At 35.1% G+C, this 18,126-nt stretch overlaps 1 protein-coding gene across 1 annotated transcript in view; it reads right to left on the bottom strand.

The window, feature by feature from the left end:
• MUC19 (mucin 19, oligomeric) overlaps nt 1-18,126 on the bottom strand; it is a 139,253-nt gene that overhangs the window by 105,937 nt on the left and 15,190 nt on the right. The window contains exons 3-12 of the mRNA XM_042948292.1: nt 11,300-11,443; nt 7,408-7,428; nt 6,849-7,013; nt 5,555-5,725; nt 4,347-4,532; nt 4,045-4,212; nt 3,215-3,580; nt 2,370-2,555; nt 2,152-2,268; nt 336-386 (exon numbers count right to left, since the gene is read on the bottom strand). Of these exons, the coding sequence (XP_042804226.1) occupies nt 336-386; nt 2,152-2,268; nt 2,370-2,555; nt 3,215-3,580; nt 4,045-4,212; nt 4,347-4,532; nt 5,555-5,725; nt 6,849-7,013; nt 7,408-7,428; nt 11,300-11,443 (1,575 nt within the window). The remainder of the gene's footprint in view (nt 1-335; nt 387-2,151; nt 2,269-2,369; nt 2,556-3,214; nt 3,581-4,044; nt 4,213-4,346; nt 4,533-5,554; nt 5,726-6,848; nt 7,014-7,407; nt 7,429-11,299; nt 11,444-18,126) is intronic.

Here is an 18,126-nt window from a genome sequence, read left to right as displayed (position 1 = left end):
TATTTTTAAAGCCATTTAAAAATAGTGTATCTAAAATGACAAAGGAGAAGTTGTATTATGCTTTATTTAGGTTCCCTTAAAGTATAATTTAATCTACCTTATTAATGAAATTATTTAAAATATGCAGTCGGTGATCTAAACTTTAGTACTCAAAGAGAAGCATTTAGAAGCTCAATTCAACATGGAAAATACATAATAATATCATGTCCTAGCAAATCAATAATCCACAGAACACTTAAATTTCAGAATTATGTATATATGTATAAACACACAGATACATACACATACATCATATATATGCATTGTTAAGCACTGGAAGTCATAAGTCAAACTACCTGGTGTAGTGAGTGGTGCAGAGGTACTGTGGTCGGCTGGGCTTGTGACACCTATTTTAATACGAAATAGTTAGTCTGTATATACACACTACTTGGTAAAATATGAAAAAAAAAATGTTTTTAAAATCTAATGGATAAACCATGGATCCAAGTTCAGCAATACTAATGCTAGCAGATTTAGAACAATGTGAAGCTGTATATGTATATATATATATGTGTATATATATATATATATACATATACATATATATATGTATATGTATATATATATGTGTATATATATATATATATATATATACACATATATATATATAATCAACTTAACAACCTGTGGGAGTAACAAAATTAAATGTCTTGCCACCAAATGAAATGATCAAATTAACTTACTCCAGATCAATTGTCTTAAAATGTGTTTAGGAAAAGAGAAAGGTTTGCATAAACAGGGTCCAGGGTCTCCTATCCCAGTTTCAGTCACACTCCCACTTTGAATTGCTTTACATTTGGAAAATCTAGCTACCATTTTAAGATGTCAACTGAACAAAGGATTCTGCACTCACAGAAACTGGAAGTCTGAAAACAACTGATCTAGTTGAACTGAGAGTTCATCTCAACATGTCTAATGTTAAGACAATAATGCCAACAGATCCAGAACTTGCCACTTCAAAGCCACTAGATTTACTGCTATTAGATACACTACCGGAAAGAACACTAATTAAAACAAGTCTGTCTCATTTGAAAAACATGAAAGCAGTCAAAAGTTGGTATCCAAACAGCAGAGAAGTCTCAGATTGGTAACCACTCCACAATAGAAAGAGGAGAGACAACTATTTCTTAATACATTTTTCAGGAACACATCCTAAACTGGAATACCTGAGCTAATGGCAGCAGATCTAGGGGTTAAAAATTCAGTGTCTCTTAAACCATTTTACTAACTGGTTTTAAACAAGGCCAATGGCAATAAATAATCAGTGATCTCAAATTTCTCAGTTCCACTGAAGTGTTGACCTCAAAATTGATGTCCAAAGATTAAGAACAATCCAAAAGTGAATTATTATTTCTTTATTACCAAGCCTTTTCTGAACAGATTCATTGATAGTCAATCCTGACTGAGGTCAGCCATTACTACACTAAGTATATCTCTTGCTAACTAGACTTTACCTTTTAAGAACATATCAATCCCAAAGTTGATTTCTAAGTATGAATCCTGAATATCTTTCAGATCACTTAAGTCATTAGAAGTGAATCTACTGCCCACAGTTCTGAGATCACTTAGTCTAGTGGCACCCAAGACTTTCCAATAGAAGAATCAAAATAGTCCGCATATCACAATAAATACTACCACAAATTCTTAGACTGTTCACTCTAATGCTTCCATTAAGAAGAAATATTAAATTTTGAGATTTTCAAAAAGGATGGAATTTGTTTAGTCTTATCAGAAATAAACTTGCAAAATAATTTAAAGTCCAGATCCAGAGCACAAAGATCAAACCCAACAAATCACCTCTTCACATATGTGACTCCAAATCAATTTTGCATAAAGGCAACAAAAACAACTCCACATAAATATAATCATAGCCACAAAATTCATTCCACGCTCTACAAAAAATATTAAATGATTTTTTTCCTGATCACGTCTAAATACAGTTTATCATTTCAGGATTTTGTCTTGCTTTTTATATCATTATTGATGTTTATGATTTTCATTGTTATTTTATAACATATGTTAGAATCCTGACCCTCTAAACGCCAGACATAAATCCCAATTCTCGGCCATGGGAACCAGACCCAATAACATCCTTTCCAGTATCACAGGTACCTGTGCCACTAACGCCAGTTTCACCAAATTCATTTGGTCCAGAAGTACCAACACCAAGTCCAGCTGCACCCTTCCTTCCTCCACCACTTCCAGAACCAGAAGACCAAGTATTTTCTCCTAATGGAAAATCAATTAATTGATTAAAAGTGTGATTAAAAGAAATGAAGAAGGAAGAAACTAATTTGTATTTCTTGGGAACAGAGTCCAGGTGAAGATACCTGTGCCACTGACATCAGATCCAGGACTCAAGTATCCAGCCCCCACGATTCCACTGCCACTCTCTCCATTCCTACCAGTTCCACTGATTCCAAATCCCTGCTGATCAGATGACCCCAAATTGAATCCTGAGTCTTCAGAGATACCACCAGAATATTCATCCCCATTTCTTGCATTTGAGTCACCTGCTGAATACAAAATGATGGTCATGAGAATTATTTTTTATGCATACCATGATTCAGAATTTTTCTCTGCACAGAAATTAACCATAAATACCTAGAGCCCTGGAACTATAGCCTCCAGTACCTCCTACTCTATTTCCATCCAAGTCTGTACCACCATGGCCATTGGATTTGAACCAGAATCTCCAAAACGAAATTGAGTTTCACCTTTCCTTTCTCCATTTTCAAAATTAGACAACCAAGTCCTTCCCTCTATTGGAAAATTCTTAGTGTTACTTTTAAAAATGATCAAAAAATTGAAACCCATTTCAGTTTCCCCAAGAGTCCAGGTTAGGAGAATGCCCAAGTTGTGGGCATTGGACCTGAGATTCAAGGATCCAGACAAAACACACATGGTACTGCTCATTCTGTCAATCCCCTGCCTCCAAATTCCTTTTTACCAAATACCCACATACCAAATCCTGAATATTCAAACTTTTCACCAGCATGCTGACCACCACTTCTTGCACTGGTACTTCTACCAGAATATTAAAAGTTTGTCAACAGGATATATTTAATAATTATAAATTATTAAATTCATTAATTATAAATTTTATAATTGAGAAATTTTTAAGCAAAAAATTAACTGTCAACATTCATACCACTAAAATTAGATTCTCTGGTACCTTTTATTACATTTTCACTAAGGCCAATGTCATCAAATCGATTTGAACCAGAATCTCCAAAATCAAATTTAGCTTCACGTTTCCTTTCTCCATGTTTCAAATCAAAGGATGAGGACTTTTCCACTAACAGAGAAATAAAAATGTTATAAAATAATAGATGAAAGGCTGAAATCAATTTAGATTTCACCTGAGCAGAGTCCAAGATTATTAGACTACCTGAGCCACTGACATCAGATTCCCTGCTGCTCTTACTCCAGTCAGATCCTCTGCTTCCAAATCCCTTTTGACCAAGCTTCTCAAAACCATATCTCAAATTTTCTGATATGCCATCAAAAAGACTATCTCTAATTCTTGCACTGATGCCACCTGCAGAATGTAAAATGATTGTTGTCAGAACATTTTCCAATAAATTTTATGATTCAAATATTGTTTATGCACAGAAATTAAACATCAACACCTAAAACATGGAACTAGATTCATCATTATATTTTATCCCATTTTCACTAAGGCCAATGTCACCACAGCAATTTGAACCAGAATCTCAAAAACCAAAATCAGTTCCAAATATCTTTCCCTCAAGTCCAAAATCAAAATACCCAGGCCTTCCCACTAATAGAAAATTCAAAATAATATCAAAATAAAAGAATGACTGTTTGAAATCCAATTGGATATCTCAGGAACAGAGACTGAGTGGAATACTTGAGCTATCAGCATCTTAAACCAGCATCTTAAACCAGTATCACCTCCAGAATATAAAATGACATCACAGAGTACATTGAAAACGTTTCATGATTCAGAAATTTTTATGCATAAAAATGAGATATCAATACCTAGATCATTGGAAATGGGTCCTCCAGAACTACCCACTTGATTTCCTTCAATTTTTATTTTGCTATTAATGCCACTGCCACCAAATGAACTCGAACCAGAAGCTCCAAAACCAAATGCATTATCGCCCTTCCTTTTTCCAAGTTCCCAACCAAAAGACCCGGTTCCAACTGACAGAAAAATTAAAATGTTATTAAAAATTAATTTTACTTAGTTAGTTGATTGTTAAATATTTAAAAAGTGTATTTTTAAACAAGTAGTTAATTAATTTTAAATTTTCTGGAATGAGTCTTAGTTGGAATACCTGGGCTACGGGCATCAAATCCAAAACCTATTGATTCACCCCCAGCAGATCGTCTGTTGCTCATTTCACTCCAGTCAGCTCTACCAATGTCCAATCCCTTTTGATCAGATGTCCCCAAACCAAATCCCAAATTCCCAGAGACACTGTTACTAAATCCATCCCTATGTCTTGTGTTGGTGTTATCTGCTGAAATGAAAAAAAAAAAAAAAAAAAAAAAAAAAAGATTGTTACCAGGTAATAATTAAATACAACTTATGACTCTACTTTTTATGCACAAAACCTAAATAGTAATACTTAGATCACTGGAACTTGATTTTCCAGTTCCCTATTCATTTTTATGAATGTTCCCTATTTCATTTTTTTAGCAAAGTCTTTTTGTTCAAAACCACTGACACCCACTCCACATGAGCCAGAATTACCAAGACCACATACAAATTCACCCTTCTTTCCACCACCAAGACCAAAATCAAAAGGCAAGTGTAAAACTCAACAGTTGTCAAGAGCAAAACCAAAGGATGTAAATTATTTGTATTTTTTTCTTAAAAGTCTGGATCAGAATTCCTGAGCACTGATATAAGAGCCAAAACCCATGGATTTACCAACAAGCTCCTTTCTATTCTTCCGTTTTCCACCAATTACCACATCTTTTAAGACAAATTTCTCTGACACAAAAATAGCTAGATTTAATGTACTTTATTGGCCCTAACTTCTTCCACCAACTGTAATCTCCAAAATATAAAATGCTACTTATTCACACTTTTGTAATTTTTTTTTCTGGCATTCTTTTTCAAGAAACTAGTTAAAATAGGAGTGTTGAAACTTCAGAAGTTAGCATCACAAAAGTACAGAAACATGTGACCAAAATTTTTCTGTTCCTTATGACAAAACTTGGGAACAAGAGAGCTTAAGTGGCTTTCCCAAAGTCCACAGAAGGTTAGCAGGAAAGATTGGGGATAGAAACTGGATCTCTCCCTACCAGATCCAAGCCCCTTCATAAAAGCATTAAATCTAATTGTCTCTTCATTAAAATGTTTAAGTTGCTGATTTCTGTTAAAGATAATACAGATCCTTTAAGAATCAAACAGAATTTAAAAATCATTTCCATGAGTTCCTCTAATATTAAAATCTGTATTGGTCAAAAGAAACACCCTGCTTTGCTAATTGACTTTTTCTGTCAAAAGCAGAAACTAAGAAACAACTTAGAATACCTGTTTCACTGGGAGCAGAATTAGAGTCAGCTAATCCACTTACTGCATTCACATCAAATCCACTTTGGCCAGATGGACCCCTACCAATGTCATTTTGATTTGAAGCAGTGCCACCAAATTCAATACCACCAGAGATACCACTGGCAAAACCACTTGCTGAACGGGTTTTCTCTACCACACAAAAATACAATCATTATCAGAGAAAAGTTGCATTCATTCATAATGTACAACAAATTAATCTATATACATTACTTGAACTAGGCCTTCATTATAGGTTCAAAAAAATCCCTCCCCTCTATACAACTTTCCATATTATAATTCCACAAAGTGTAATCAGGGGTATGCGTGACAACCAATTTACCATGAGGTTTGAGAATTCCATAAGAAAACTGAAGCATTGAGGCCATTTAAGAAAATCTCACTGTGTTCTGTAGAACATGAGCAAACAATTAACACCTCGGTATTGTAAACAAGAGCAAATATATCTGCATTAACTTATAGGTCATACTGAATTTGTCAGTCCCAAGACAGGTGACTGGACAGACAGGAAACTTTTACCCTTCCTGAAATATTTCAACTGCACCCTTGCACCCAAAGCTGTTTCTCCCTTTTCAATTATCATCACTCGGACTCAAATTTCAATATAAATATTGAAGTTATTTTCCTCATTGGATCTCTTTCTTTTCTGGTTGTTTGTTTGTTTGTTTATAGGTATGAACTATAGAGATTTCAGGGGCTAGGAAAGTAAAGTAAAAGTTGGCCAATTGGGAGAAGTATGTAGAAGCAGAGAGAACATGTCTCATCTATAGAAAGTTAATTTTCTCTCAAACAAAACAAAATTGCAGTCTATAAAATGTTTAGAAACCCTGTTTTATAGTATTACTCAGACAACTGAGTACGTAATTTAAAGAGAGAATCATGGTATTGAAAATAAACTGTGGTTGGAGACGAAAACATGTGTAGAGAAACCTTACACTAAATTTGGGTCCCAGAAGTATCTTAATTAATTTAAACAATATAAAAATGATTTATAATTATAATAATAGCACCAAGTAGAAAAATAGCATAAGAAAATTAAACCTATCAGGAAAAAAATGTAACTTAATATAAACATCTTGGCCAAAATTCTCTAAAGACAGAATTCATCAGTCTCATTGGCCCTGAAATTAGTTTTTTTTATATTCTCCACTATTAATATTAAGGCCATGTGCTGCAAATAATACAAAAATTATCAGGTTGTCCTAAATGAAAAAAAGCACTTGTTTCCTAGGTAAGCATTTTTCTCTAACAGTACCTGCTGGAGTGTCTTTTAACACTAAACTATCAGTATCTCGATGTTTTCTCCACCGATCTTCAGCCCTTTCGCGAGCATTAAATCCAAGGTCAAGGAGTGAACCAACAAGAGATTTCTTTCTTCTGTTTGGGTCAGCAAAGTTCAACTTACTGAACAAAAAGCCACCTAATGTGAATAACAGAAGATCATGTTTGAAACCTGTATTGCTAGCACAAGAAGGTGATTTGATTGTGACGCTTTGAAAGCATATGTTTTTTCCTCATTTTTCTGGAAGTCCTTGGAGTTACATACACTGCATATTGACTTCATTGCCATAACCATATCTTTTTGTCATGGTTCTAAGACTTCAACAAAGAGAGATAAATAGAGCTGTGAAGATTTCACTGTTGTGTGCTAGACATTCTTCTCACAGACAGGGCAGACACCTCTCCAGCTGTTTTCCTCGCCATTGCTAGGCCCCGAGTTCCAGTGTCCCACCTTCCCCCATCAAAATTGTCTGTTGTGTTGAAACCACGCTGTCCTTGGCTTAGTAAGAGCTGGGAAAGTTAAGATAACATACCTAATTCTCTTTTCTGTTTTTCTGCAAAGAAAAAAAGGTGAAAGTATTTATTTATAAATTATAGCATTCACTTCCTTCAGGTATCAGCTTAAATGCCATCTCAATGAGGTATACTCTGACAATTTAAAATTGCCACCCCCATTCTAATGCTCCCAATTATCATTGTATTACTTTAATTTATTCCAGAGATTCTATCACCTTGTAATATACCGTGTTTACTACTTATGTTTATTGCTTATTGACTGTCTCCTTCATCTAGATTTTAAGCTCTATGAACTCAAGGTTTTTTGCCTGTTTTCGTCACTAAGGTATCCCAGGTGTCTAGATTCTGAATCTTAATATCTAAATATCTTAGTTTGATGCCAAAGCAGAGAGAAATAAGGCAGCATTCAGTCGTGGGAAACCTATAGGCTTTTGAATCAAACCCATCTGGACTCCCAGACCTGCCATCAGAATGGCCTTTGACAATGTCTCTCTTAGACTCAAGCAAGAGGGGTTCCTACTTGGAACCACTCCAGTCTCACTCTGACCTTCTTCATGCCATGGTTCTCCTTGGAGGGCAAAGAATAAAGGCAGAGGGGTCAGGGACACCTGGTGGCTTAGTCAGCTAAGCGACCAACTCTGGCTCAGGTCATGATCTCATGCCTCATGAGTTCGAACCCCTCATTGGGCTCTCTGCTGTCAGTGCAGAGCCCGCTTCAGTTCCTGACTCCCTCTCTCCCTGCCTCTCCCCAGCTCATGCTTTCTCTCTCAAAAATAAATTTAAAAAAACAAAAGGGGGACAAAAGGGCAGAGGGGTCAAGATACACCAACCCAGAGCCTGTGCCCTCCTCCGTCCCTCACTGTAGACCCTACTAAGTCCCCAGAGCCCTATAGTCCCAAGCCTGTTCTCAGGATCTTCATAAGCATCCTTCCCAAGACCATTCCCCTAAGGTGAGACCACACTGCAGTGACGAGAATCTCTAGGCCTGGGGGGAATGATCAGGGAGTGCCTGTTTGCAGAAGAAACAGATTGTGCTGAGACACGCAGGCAAGGGTATCTCTCTGTGTAGGACAAAGCCAGAAATGGAAAGAGCAGGGAGATGGACACATTGGCAAGGCCACTACCCACTTGGCTCCTGCATGGAATCCAGTGATCTGAAAACTCTGCAATTATAATCAGGCCTTCTAAGTGGTGACAAATAGATTTTTGTCAAGTTGGAAGAAAAAAAAACATTTTATTTTAAATTTTGTTCCTTTATTTATGCATGTGCTATTCTTGCTCCTGGCTATGCCCCTGGATACATTTAATACTTATGAAACAAAGTTTCTTTGTCTGTTAAATGGAGACTACATAATAAATGATAATAAGTACTCAGTATGGAGCTAGGGTGCCTGGGTCAGTTAAGCACCCAACTTTGGCTCAGTTGGCTCTGGTCATGATCTCACGGTTTGTGGGTTCGAGCCCCACGTGGGGCTCTCTGCTGACAGCTCAGAGCTTGGAACCTGCTTCAGATTCTGTGTCTCCCTCTCTCTCTCTGGCCTCCGCCACTCAGGCTCTGTCTCTCTCTCTCTCAAAAATAGATAAACTTGTAAAAAAAATAAGTACTGGATAGAGAGTCCGTATCTTTCAATGTATTTTATTCTACTCAACAAACATCACATCAAACTCATGTAGAATTTTTATTTAATTTATTAAATCATGATAAATATTCACTATACTTATACCTCTCCTGAGTTCAACCCCATAGGTATATTAGATCTTTCATTTTATTAAACCAATGTTTCCACTGAACTTATTCATTCTATTGTTGAAATGAATGGCTTGGTATCTTAGCCAGTGGGCCATGTTTGTTTCTACTAACTTATTTGTCCCTTTTTTATATACAAAACTTACTCAGAAATACATTGTCATCGGGGTGACTAGCAGTAATGGTTAGTGTGTGTTTTGTATGTACCACATCTTAGACATGTAACAGTACCTTCCATATCCTATCTCTTTAATCCTCACAGCCTCCTATAAGGGTGATACTATTATCATTTCCTCACTTGTAGATGAGAAAACTGATACTTAAAAAAGGTTTCATGACTTGTCTAAGATCGCGAGGTAAAATCTGCCAAGAAATCCTTTTTTCTTATGCAAACTGTATAATGCCATCACCCCGTTTAAAGATAGATTGCTTATACAATGCTTAAAGATAAATAAAATGTTTACCTCATAGCTCAAAGATAGGTACAATTTATTCATTTATATTGCATACATTTTGCACAAATTTTTGGAAGAGTTAACTTACACTTCAGACCACAACATGAAATAGAAAAAAGAAATAGATATAATTCTGTTCCTCTACCTTCATTCTATAGAGAAAAACTGATGGATGACAGAGGTGAATATGGATGAACTACAGAGAAGGGGAGATTTTTAAAAGGAATGGCAACAAACAAGTTACATTGTCTGAAACCAGTAAAATCTAAAAATATCAAAAAACAAAGTCCTATACTGCCTTATGGATACTTTTCTCAAATATGTGAATCTTTGTCTCATTAAGGAATAAAGATTGTGGGGGATAACATTGCTCTGGAGTTTGACCAGTTTTATGTTGGCTGGTAGAGTGGCTGGTTGAAGCATCTTTGCTTGGCATTTTTATTCATCCAATGCAGCTCTAGCCTCAAAGATCCTCAAGTCCCTCCCAAATAATACCCAGACTTGCAACGTTCCCTGAAAGACACAGGAAAAAAACTCAATTGCTAATAATTTCAGAAGATTCTCAGAGAAGTATAGAATTCCAAGTTCTCCCTCTCTTCATTCAAACTTCTTGAATAAGGACTTTCAGAAGAATGCTCAAGACTATTCTAATTAACATTCAGATTTTGTGCACTTGGAAGTAGATAAACTCTTGTTCTATCATTATAGTGAAACCTAATGAACCTGTCCATAGTTACGATAAGGTGATTTTGAGGTCTTTGAGACAACTGACCTGCTACTTATTCTCAGTTTGCCTTTACCTCAAAGAACACATTTTCCAATTGCATTTTATTGTATTTAGGTTGTAGAAAGACACAGAGATCTAAAATATCACATAATAAAAACATATAAAAGTAATCTTGGGCTATTTTGATTGGTATATATGTTAGACCAGAATCAAATTCAATCTATACTGACATTAGCAAAAATCCTTTTGTTAGATTTAAGAAAAAAACATAAATGCAGTCTTGATTTGTTGTGGCCAATTTTTCATATTGGTGGATAGGGAAACAAAATAATGGGTCATATTCAATGTTATTCAATGTTCTGAGGGAATCTGTAGTACCACTAATAGGACTAGGATCAATTTTAATTAAAACAATTCACTAAGAAATCAATCCTGTAATACAAAGTACTTATTTAAGGAACGTAAATCCTTAAATCTAGATCCACATTTCACTTACAGGTTTAAAAATTTTCTATTTTATTTTTATTTTTTATTTTTTTAATTTTTTTTTAACATTTATTTATTTTTGAGACAGAGAGAGACAGAGCATGAACAGGGGAGGGGCAGAGAGAGAGGGAGACACAGAATCTGAAACAGGCTCCAGGCTCTGAGCTGTCAGCACAGAGCCCGACGCGGGGCTCGAACTCACAGACCATGAGATCATGACCTGAGCCGAAGTCGGACGCTTAACCGACCAAGCCACCCAGGCGCCCCTAAAAATTTTCTATTTTAAATGTCACCACCTTTATGAGATTAATTATTAAAATATCTGGCCCAGATTCTATAAAAACACACTAGAGTATGTTTGTTTGTAACAAGGAATATTTCATTTTAAATGTTTTAGTGTTTTTTCAGAGGAGATCTATCTTCCCTCGAAATAAAAGCAGTCACTTTATTATTGTTTAGTATAAACAGTATAAGAAAAAAAAAAAGCAATTTACCTGATGTGCTTTCAGCTATTTTTCCATCTGAAGAAAAACAAGGAGAATTGCTGTCATTAGTAGTTTCTCTGACAGATTTGCCAACAGAAAGTGAATTTTGATTACAGCCATTTCTTGTCCTTGGGAAGTGTTCCCACAGATATTCTCACTGAATTCAATACTCAGGCGTGAATATAGTAATTATCCATTGACCCTGGTGTATTTATACCCCTCCAGAACACCCCCATAAAGGGTAAAGTCTCCACTGGTCCTCCAGCCGGTTTAAAATACAGCCTAGTTGGAGGAATTAGAGCATAGCAAAAACAAACAAACAAACAAACAATAATTCTGGGATGGCTGAAAAGGTGTAAAGCATTAATTACTATTCTGTTGTGAAATTCAGAAGTTTTAGTTAAAAGATTTTTTCAAAAATACTGGATATAACTAGTTAATTTGAATAAAATTCTACAATTTCTATTGTACCACTGAATATAAAAGTCATGTACATGCTACTTACGAATGATTTCTTATCATCAAGGTGAATTTTCTTCATATTTAAGTAAATGGCATGCAAATTTGCAAGCTTGTCAAGTTATAGTATAACTGAGTCAAAAACTCACAATAAGAGTGAGTATAATGAATGACAATTTACATAGAAGTACACATATTATGTTATATTTAAAGATAAACCTATTTTTATCATATACATAAAAGCACTGGTTTCCCAGAGATTTTTTTCAAAAATTATGTGAAATAAAACATTTAACAATGGTGGAGTGCCTGGGTGGCTCAGTTGGTTAAGCATTGGACTTCAGCTCGGGTCATGATCTCACGGTTCATGGGTTCAAGCCCTGCAATGGGCATCTGCTGTCAGCACGGAGCTTGCTTCAGATCCTCTCTCCCTCTTTCTCTGGCCCTCCCCTGCTCATTCTCTCTCTCTCTGTCTCTGTCTCTCTCAAATATAAAAAAACATTTAACAATGGCAATAGAATTTTGCATAAATTCACATTCAAGAAACCTCAAAAAAAAAAAAAACACACATTTTTTGTATAACATTTTAATTTTGGTACTTAATGGATTGTAGATTTTTTTTATGTTTCTCTATGCTCTATAATCTTCAAAAATTTCCTAAAACCAAACTGCCTACATCATTCAAATAAGAAAAACGTGCAGAAATTGGACTGTCCAAGAAAATCCAGGACTTATGGTCAGCAAACCTATGCCAGAAACAAAGGCATAAATTAAGTCAAACCAGAAACAGAGCCAGTTATAAGATAAAGAGTTTCCCACGTGTTCTGATAAATTGTTGCCAAAACCAAGTTGTATGTAATTACACATACAACTACATATACACATATTTAGCCAAAGGCTATGAAGAAATGGTCTGGAGATACTTAATATAAATCCTTTGAAAGAAAATTGTACAATAACATTCTCCATATAGGTTAAATACCTGGAAAATTCTAATTATTTAAAATGTAGTTTGTAGTCCAAAAGTCATTCCCAAATCCTCTTGCAATAAATAGAGGTGTTACAAAACCCATGCATGAATTTTACCCATCAGAAAGAAATCCCATGGGCCCCACTCAGCACACTTTCTCTTAAAACAGATGCAAGACTAATGAGCTTGGGGTGCCTGAGCGGCTCAGGACTCTTGATTTTGATGCAGGTCATGATCTCACCATTCTTGGGAACAGCCCCACATCAGGTCCACACTGACAGTGCAGTGCCTGCTTGAGATTCTTTCTCCCCCTCTCTGCCCCTCTCCTGCTCGTGTTCTCTCTCTCTCTCAAAATAAATAAATAAACATTGAAAAAAAAAAAAAGACTAATGAGCTTGAATCAATGGTATTATCATCCCAACAGACTGAAAGCAAGGAATAAAAATTGGAACTGGGCATAAAAAACAGACATAATAACCCTATCAAGACACAGAATTAATGGGGTGCCTGGGTGTTGCAATCGGTTAAGCATCAGACTTCAGTTCAGGGTATGATCTAATGGCTTGTGGGTTCGAGCCTCATGTGGGGCTCTGTGCTGACAGCTCAGATCCTGGAGCCTGCTTCAGATTCTGTGTCTCCCTCTTTTTCTGCCCCTCCTTTGCTCACTCTCTCTCTCTCTCTCTCTAAGATAAATAAACATTTTAAAAAAAGATACAGAGTTAAATGTTCAATAGAAATGGAAAGACAGAAAGGCAAATCAAAAGCATATACTTAGAAACCATCTTTAGGGTAGGGCCCAACTATCTTCCACACAGCATTAGATCTCAAGGGCATCATTGCATGATATATAATGTGATAATTGGAATTCACTTTTATGTCTCCCCAAAAAGATTAGGCTGTGTTCAGAAGTTCTTTGTATTCTTGGGTAAAAAGATAGAGTATCTGCAGTTCATTTCAGAAATTTTACTTTGCAAAAAGTTGGTTATTTTCATATGGAAAATTCTTGTATGCAGAACGAACACTATAAACAATCCCAAATTATATTTCTAATTCAAAACAAGTATGATCTAATTACCTGTTTCATTACAGCTACTGTTCTCAGTATTGTGAATACCCAACAAAAATCATAGACCAAAATCCTATCCGTGAGGAGTTTACAATCATGTGAGATAAATGAGTAAGGAGTCATAGTATTTCATTCCCAAATCAAGTTTATACAAAACACATTGATTTCTGATTTCTATGATGGCAAGAATGTAAACTGGTTCAGTTATTAGAGTAAATGGTATGGAGGTTTTTAAAAAATAAAAATAGAATGACCATACGACCCAGAAATTCCACTTCTGGGTAAATATCCAAAAGGAAATGGAATCGCTATCTCAAGGAAGTATCGACACTACCATGTTCATTCCAACATCATTGATAATAGCCAACAACCTAAGTGTCCATCGACAGACAAATGGCTAAAGAAAGTGTCGCATATATGCACATGGAATACTATTCAACCATAATAAAAGAAAATTCTGCCATTTGGGACAACATGGATGGACCTTAAGACATTATGCTAAGGGAAAAAGTCAGACAAAGAAAGACAAATACTGTATAATCTCATTTGTATGTGGAATCTAAAAACATTGAACTCACAGAAACAAAGTAAAATGGTGTCTTCCAGGGATTGGGCGTTGGGACAAATGGGGTGATGTTTATCAAAGGGTGCAGACTTCTAGTTCTAAGATGAATAGGTTCTGGGGATCTAATTAATAGCTCTTTAACTGTAGTTAGTAATACTGTATTGTATACTTGACAGTTGCTAAGAGAATAGATCTTAAAAATTGTCACCACACATACACACAAAAAGGTGATTATGTGAGATGTTAAGGGTGTTGAATAACCGTATTGTGGTAATCATTTTACAACGTACACATGTATCAAATCATGTTGTATATCTTAAATTTATGAAGTGTTATATGTCAATTGTATCTCAATAAACCTGTAAAAAAAATCCCTATGTTCCAAAAGACGCAGGCTCAGAATACACCTTGATGTCTCAAAGTAAAGATAAATTTCTGGAAGATACAGACCTGATTCTTGTCTGTAAAATAGGGCTTCTCCATCTATTAAAAAAAGAAGAAGAAAAAGTATTAACAATTAGGTCATTTTATACTTCTCCCTACCATATTTTTTATAAGAAAATAATATTCTTCTTGTTTCCATTCTTTTAAGTTCAATCCAAGCAATCTACTTTTTATATCTGAAAATTATTATTTTTCAGCATTAATTTATTATTTTGGAGCTTTCTTATGTAAATGTAGGTAATTTATTTACCTATCAACATACTTAAAAATCTAAGTTTTCAATGTCAACTCACTGGAAAAACATATGGCCAAATAAATTAAAACCACAAATTTATATTAGTCAGTATTTTATATCTTTTTCACATTATCAAAGCCTTTTACTGCTGTTAATCTGAAGTATATTTTCTGATTGAAATTTCACCTGATTTGATTTTGCCCTAAATATTTCTGGTTAGTGTCTTCACAAGCAGTGAATTAGACAAAAGACGAAAAAAAAAAAAAAAAGAAAGAAAAGGAGAAAAGAACAAGAAAGAAAAAGTAATTATATAGATTTTACTCTACTGAGAAAACAGGATAATGCAGGAAAAATAATACTCGGTCAGGGTGCCTGTGTGGCTCAGTGGGTTAAACATCCAACCCTTGATTTCAGCTTCGGTCATGATCTCACAGTTCATGGGTTCAAGCCCAACATCTGGTTCTGTACTGACAGCACAGAGCCTGCTTGGGATTCTCTGTTTCCGTCTTTCTCTGCCTCTCCCCTGCTTGCACTCTCTCACTCTCTTTCTCAAAAATAAATAAATAGGGGCGCCTGGGTGGTTCAGTTGGTTGAGTCTCCGACTTTTGATTTCCATTCAGGTCATGATCTCATGGTTCCTGAGTTCAAGCCCCATGTCGAGTCCTGCATTGGGCTCTGTGCTGGCGATGGGAGACTGCTTGGGATTCTCTCTCTCTCTCTCTCTCTCTCTCTCAATCTCTCTGTCCGTCTCCTTCTGCTCCTCCCCACACTCTCACTGTCTCTTGCTCTCTCTCAAAATAAGTAAACTTAAAAAATATGAAAACAAATAAACATTAAAAAATAATACTTGATTATACATATCTATTTCATGTCAGTTCTATATTTCATATCACTAAAGTTTTTTTCCACTTAGCCAGGGTACTGTTTTATTTTGTTTTGTTTTGTTTTTTCCTTTTCTTAGTACAGTTATGGTTAAACAATGTAATTTTTTCTTTTGATTGAACACATAATGCCTCCCAAATATCTGCCTTTACCAACTTCCACTCCTGAAGTCTTTACCATTCTATAATGTAAAGAAAATAAAGGGAGTCTGTTTGGACTATGGAGCTAATTGACTAAGGAACAAAAATTCATTTCAACTAAGGCACCTGGAATTTCTGCAGAACGTTTTCTAGCTATGTTTCTTATATCTCAACATGGCTTTATTAATACATATAATCTCTTGTTTTTGTTTAAAAAAAAAAAAAAAAAACAACAACAACCAGAGTGCCTGGGTGGCTCGGTTGGTTAAATGTCCAACTCTTGATTTCGGCTCAGGTCATGATCTCACGGTTCATGAGATTGAGCCCCAGGACAGGCTTTGCACTGACAGTGCAGAGCCTGCTTGGGATTCTCTTTCCCTTCCTTTCTACAATCTTCCCCACTCATGCACATGCTCGCTCTCTCTTTCAAAATAAATAAATAAACATTAAAAAAAAATCACCAATCTATGGAAATCCTATTTAAATATTCGTAATCATTCTTAAAGCCACCATAGATATTTAAGAATTTACTTTAGAAATTCTTTCCAATTCTCCAGTGAACTTAATATACTTCACTAAATACTTTTAAAACATTTTTTGTGATACAATATCATTTAATAAATGCTTTGAAAATAATGTGTTTTGTGCATTGCTATTTAAGAAATAAACACATTTATGCAAAGTAGAAGCAAAGAATATAACAAACTGATATATAAGATTATGAAAGTCACCATTACTTGAATAGTCATTTTCTAATGGTCCATCAGATGATTTCCCAGGTAGTTGGATTAAGGATAAAAATATTTTCTCTTAATCACAACAAATAATCATAGTCCTCCACATTCTAGCTTCTCATAGAAAAGTAAATAGTACTCTACTCGCAAATTTAAAAAATAGATTTTAAATTTAGATACAGAATGAATTTTCTCCCTTTTACCGAACTTTTTTCCTTATGTTCAGATGTTGTTGCTTTTCTTCTCTGTTTATAAATAGAACTAAAGAGCAAGAAATACATTTGTTTCTAAAGATTTTTTTCCATTTTGCTCAATTTTTAATTAACAAAATTAATGATGTCCTACTTTTCGATTAATATTAGAAATTAATTAACTGACTTTGTGAAATATCCAGAAAAGTTGCTAGTTTAAGAAATATTTTCCCTACAAAAAAAAATTTTTGTGACAAACCAGCCTTTTAATTGGTGATTTGTAAAAACTGCAATTACCTGTGTGGGTCTTTAGTCTAAATGCAGATTTTAAGTTCAAGATAGGGTCATCAAAAGATAAACTGTGATAAGATAAATAACAAAAGTAATACCATGTGCATCTAGAGTAACCTATTCATTAATATTTCCTTAAAATAAACTCATTAAGCCTGAGTAGGATGAAAATCTAGTTTTCTTATTATCCTACTATCCTTACCATTATCCTACTGAGGTAAAGGAAAATTTTATGATAGAGAAAAAGTTTGACACTAAACGTTTAAGCAAGTGCATAAATGGGTCTATCAAATTTGAAATGATTATTTAAATTAGTCCCTTACCTTTGCAGAAGACACAAAGGGCCACAACCAAATACAAAAAAATCAACTTCATGGTGGTGATTTGGGACCTAGAAATGGGGACCAGTCATCGTGAAGAACCAAATCTGTGAGGGACCCTGTAACCATAGGTTTTATACCCACTATTACCTCTGTCTCTTATCATGGGCTAGGTGTGGTAAAGTTAGTGATGATAGAGCAAAGATAAATATAATAGCATGCCAAAGATGAAATCCGTTTCAAGTCAGTTTAGTGTCTTATTTCTGTGACATCTTCTATATTGGATCAGGTCCAGCTCATGACAAACCCAGACCATGCCTTCTTGCAACCCTTGTGCAAACAGCAAAGGCAGGAACAAAAAGCTCTAGGATTAAAAACCAAATATGCCAATGGTATACGTTTGTCTGTACCCTATTAATCATTGTAAAAGTCTTAATACCTCAAGAAACTCAAATAGTGTGATTCAATATTGTCATATTGTCTCTCCCTTAACAACAAAATGTATTTTAAACATTAACCTACCTTGAAACAAAGAACTC

This window comes from Panthera leo, chromosome B4, assembly GCF_018350215.1.
Source record: "Panthera leo isolate Ple1 chromosome B4, P.leo_Ple1_pat1.1, whole genome shotgun sequence".
Classification (NCBI taxonomy): Eukaryota; Metazoa; Chordata; class Mammalia; order Carnivora; family Felidae; genus Panthera; species Panthera leo.
Note: the sequence above shows the minus strand (reverse complement) of the source record. Positions and strands in the feature narration are given on the sequence as shown.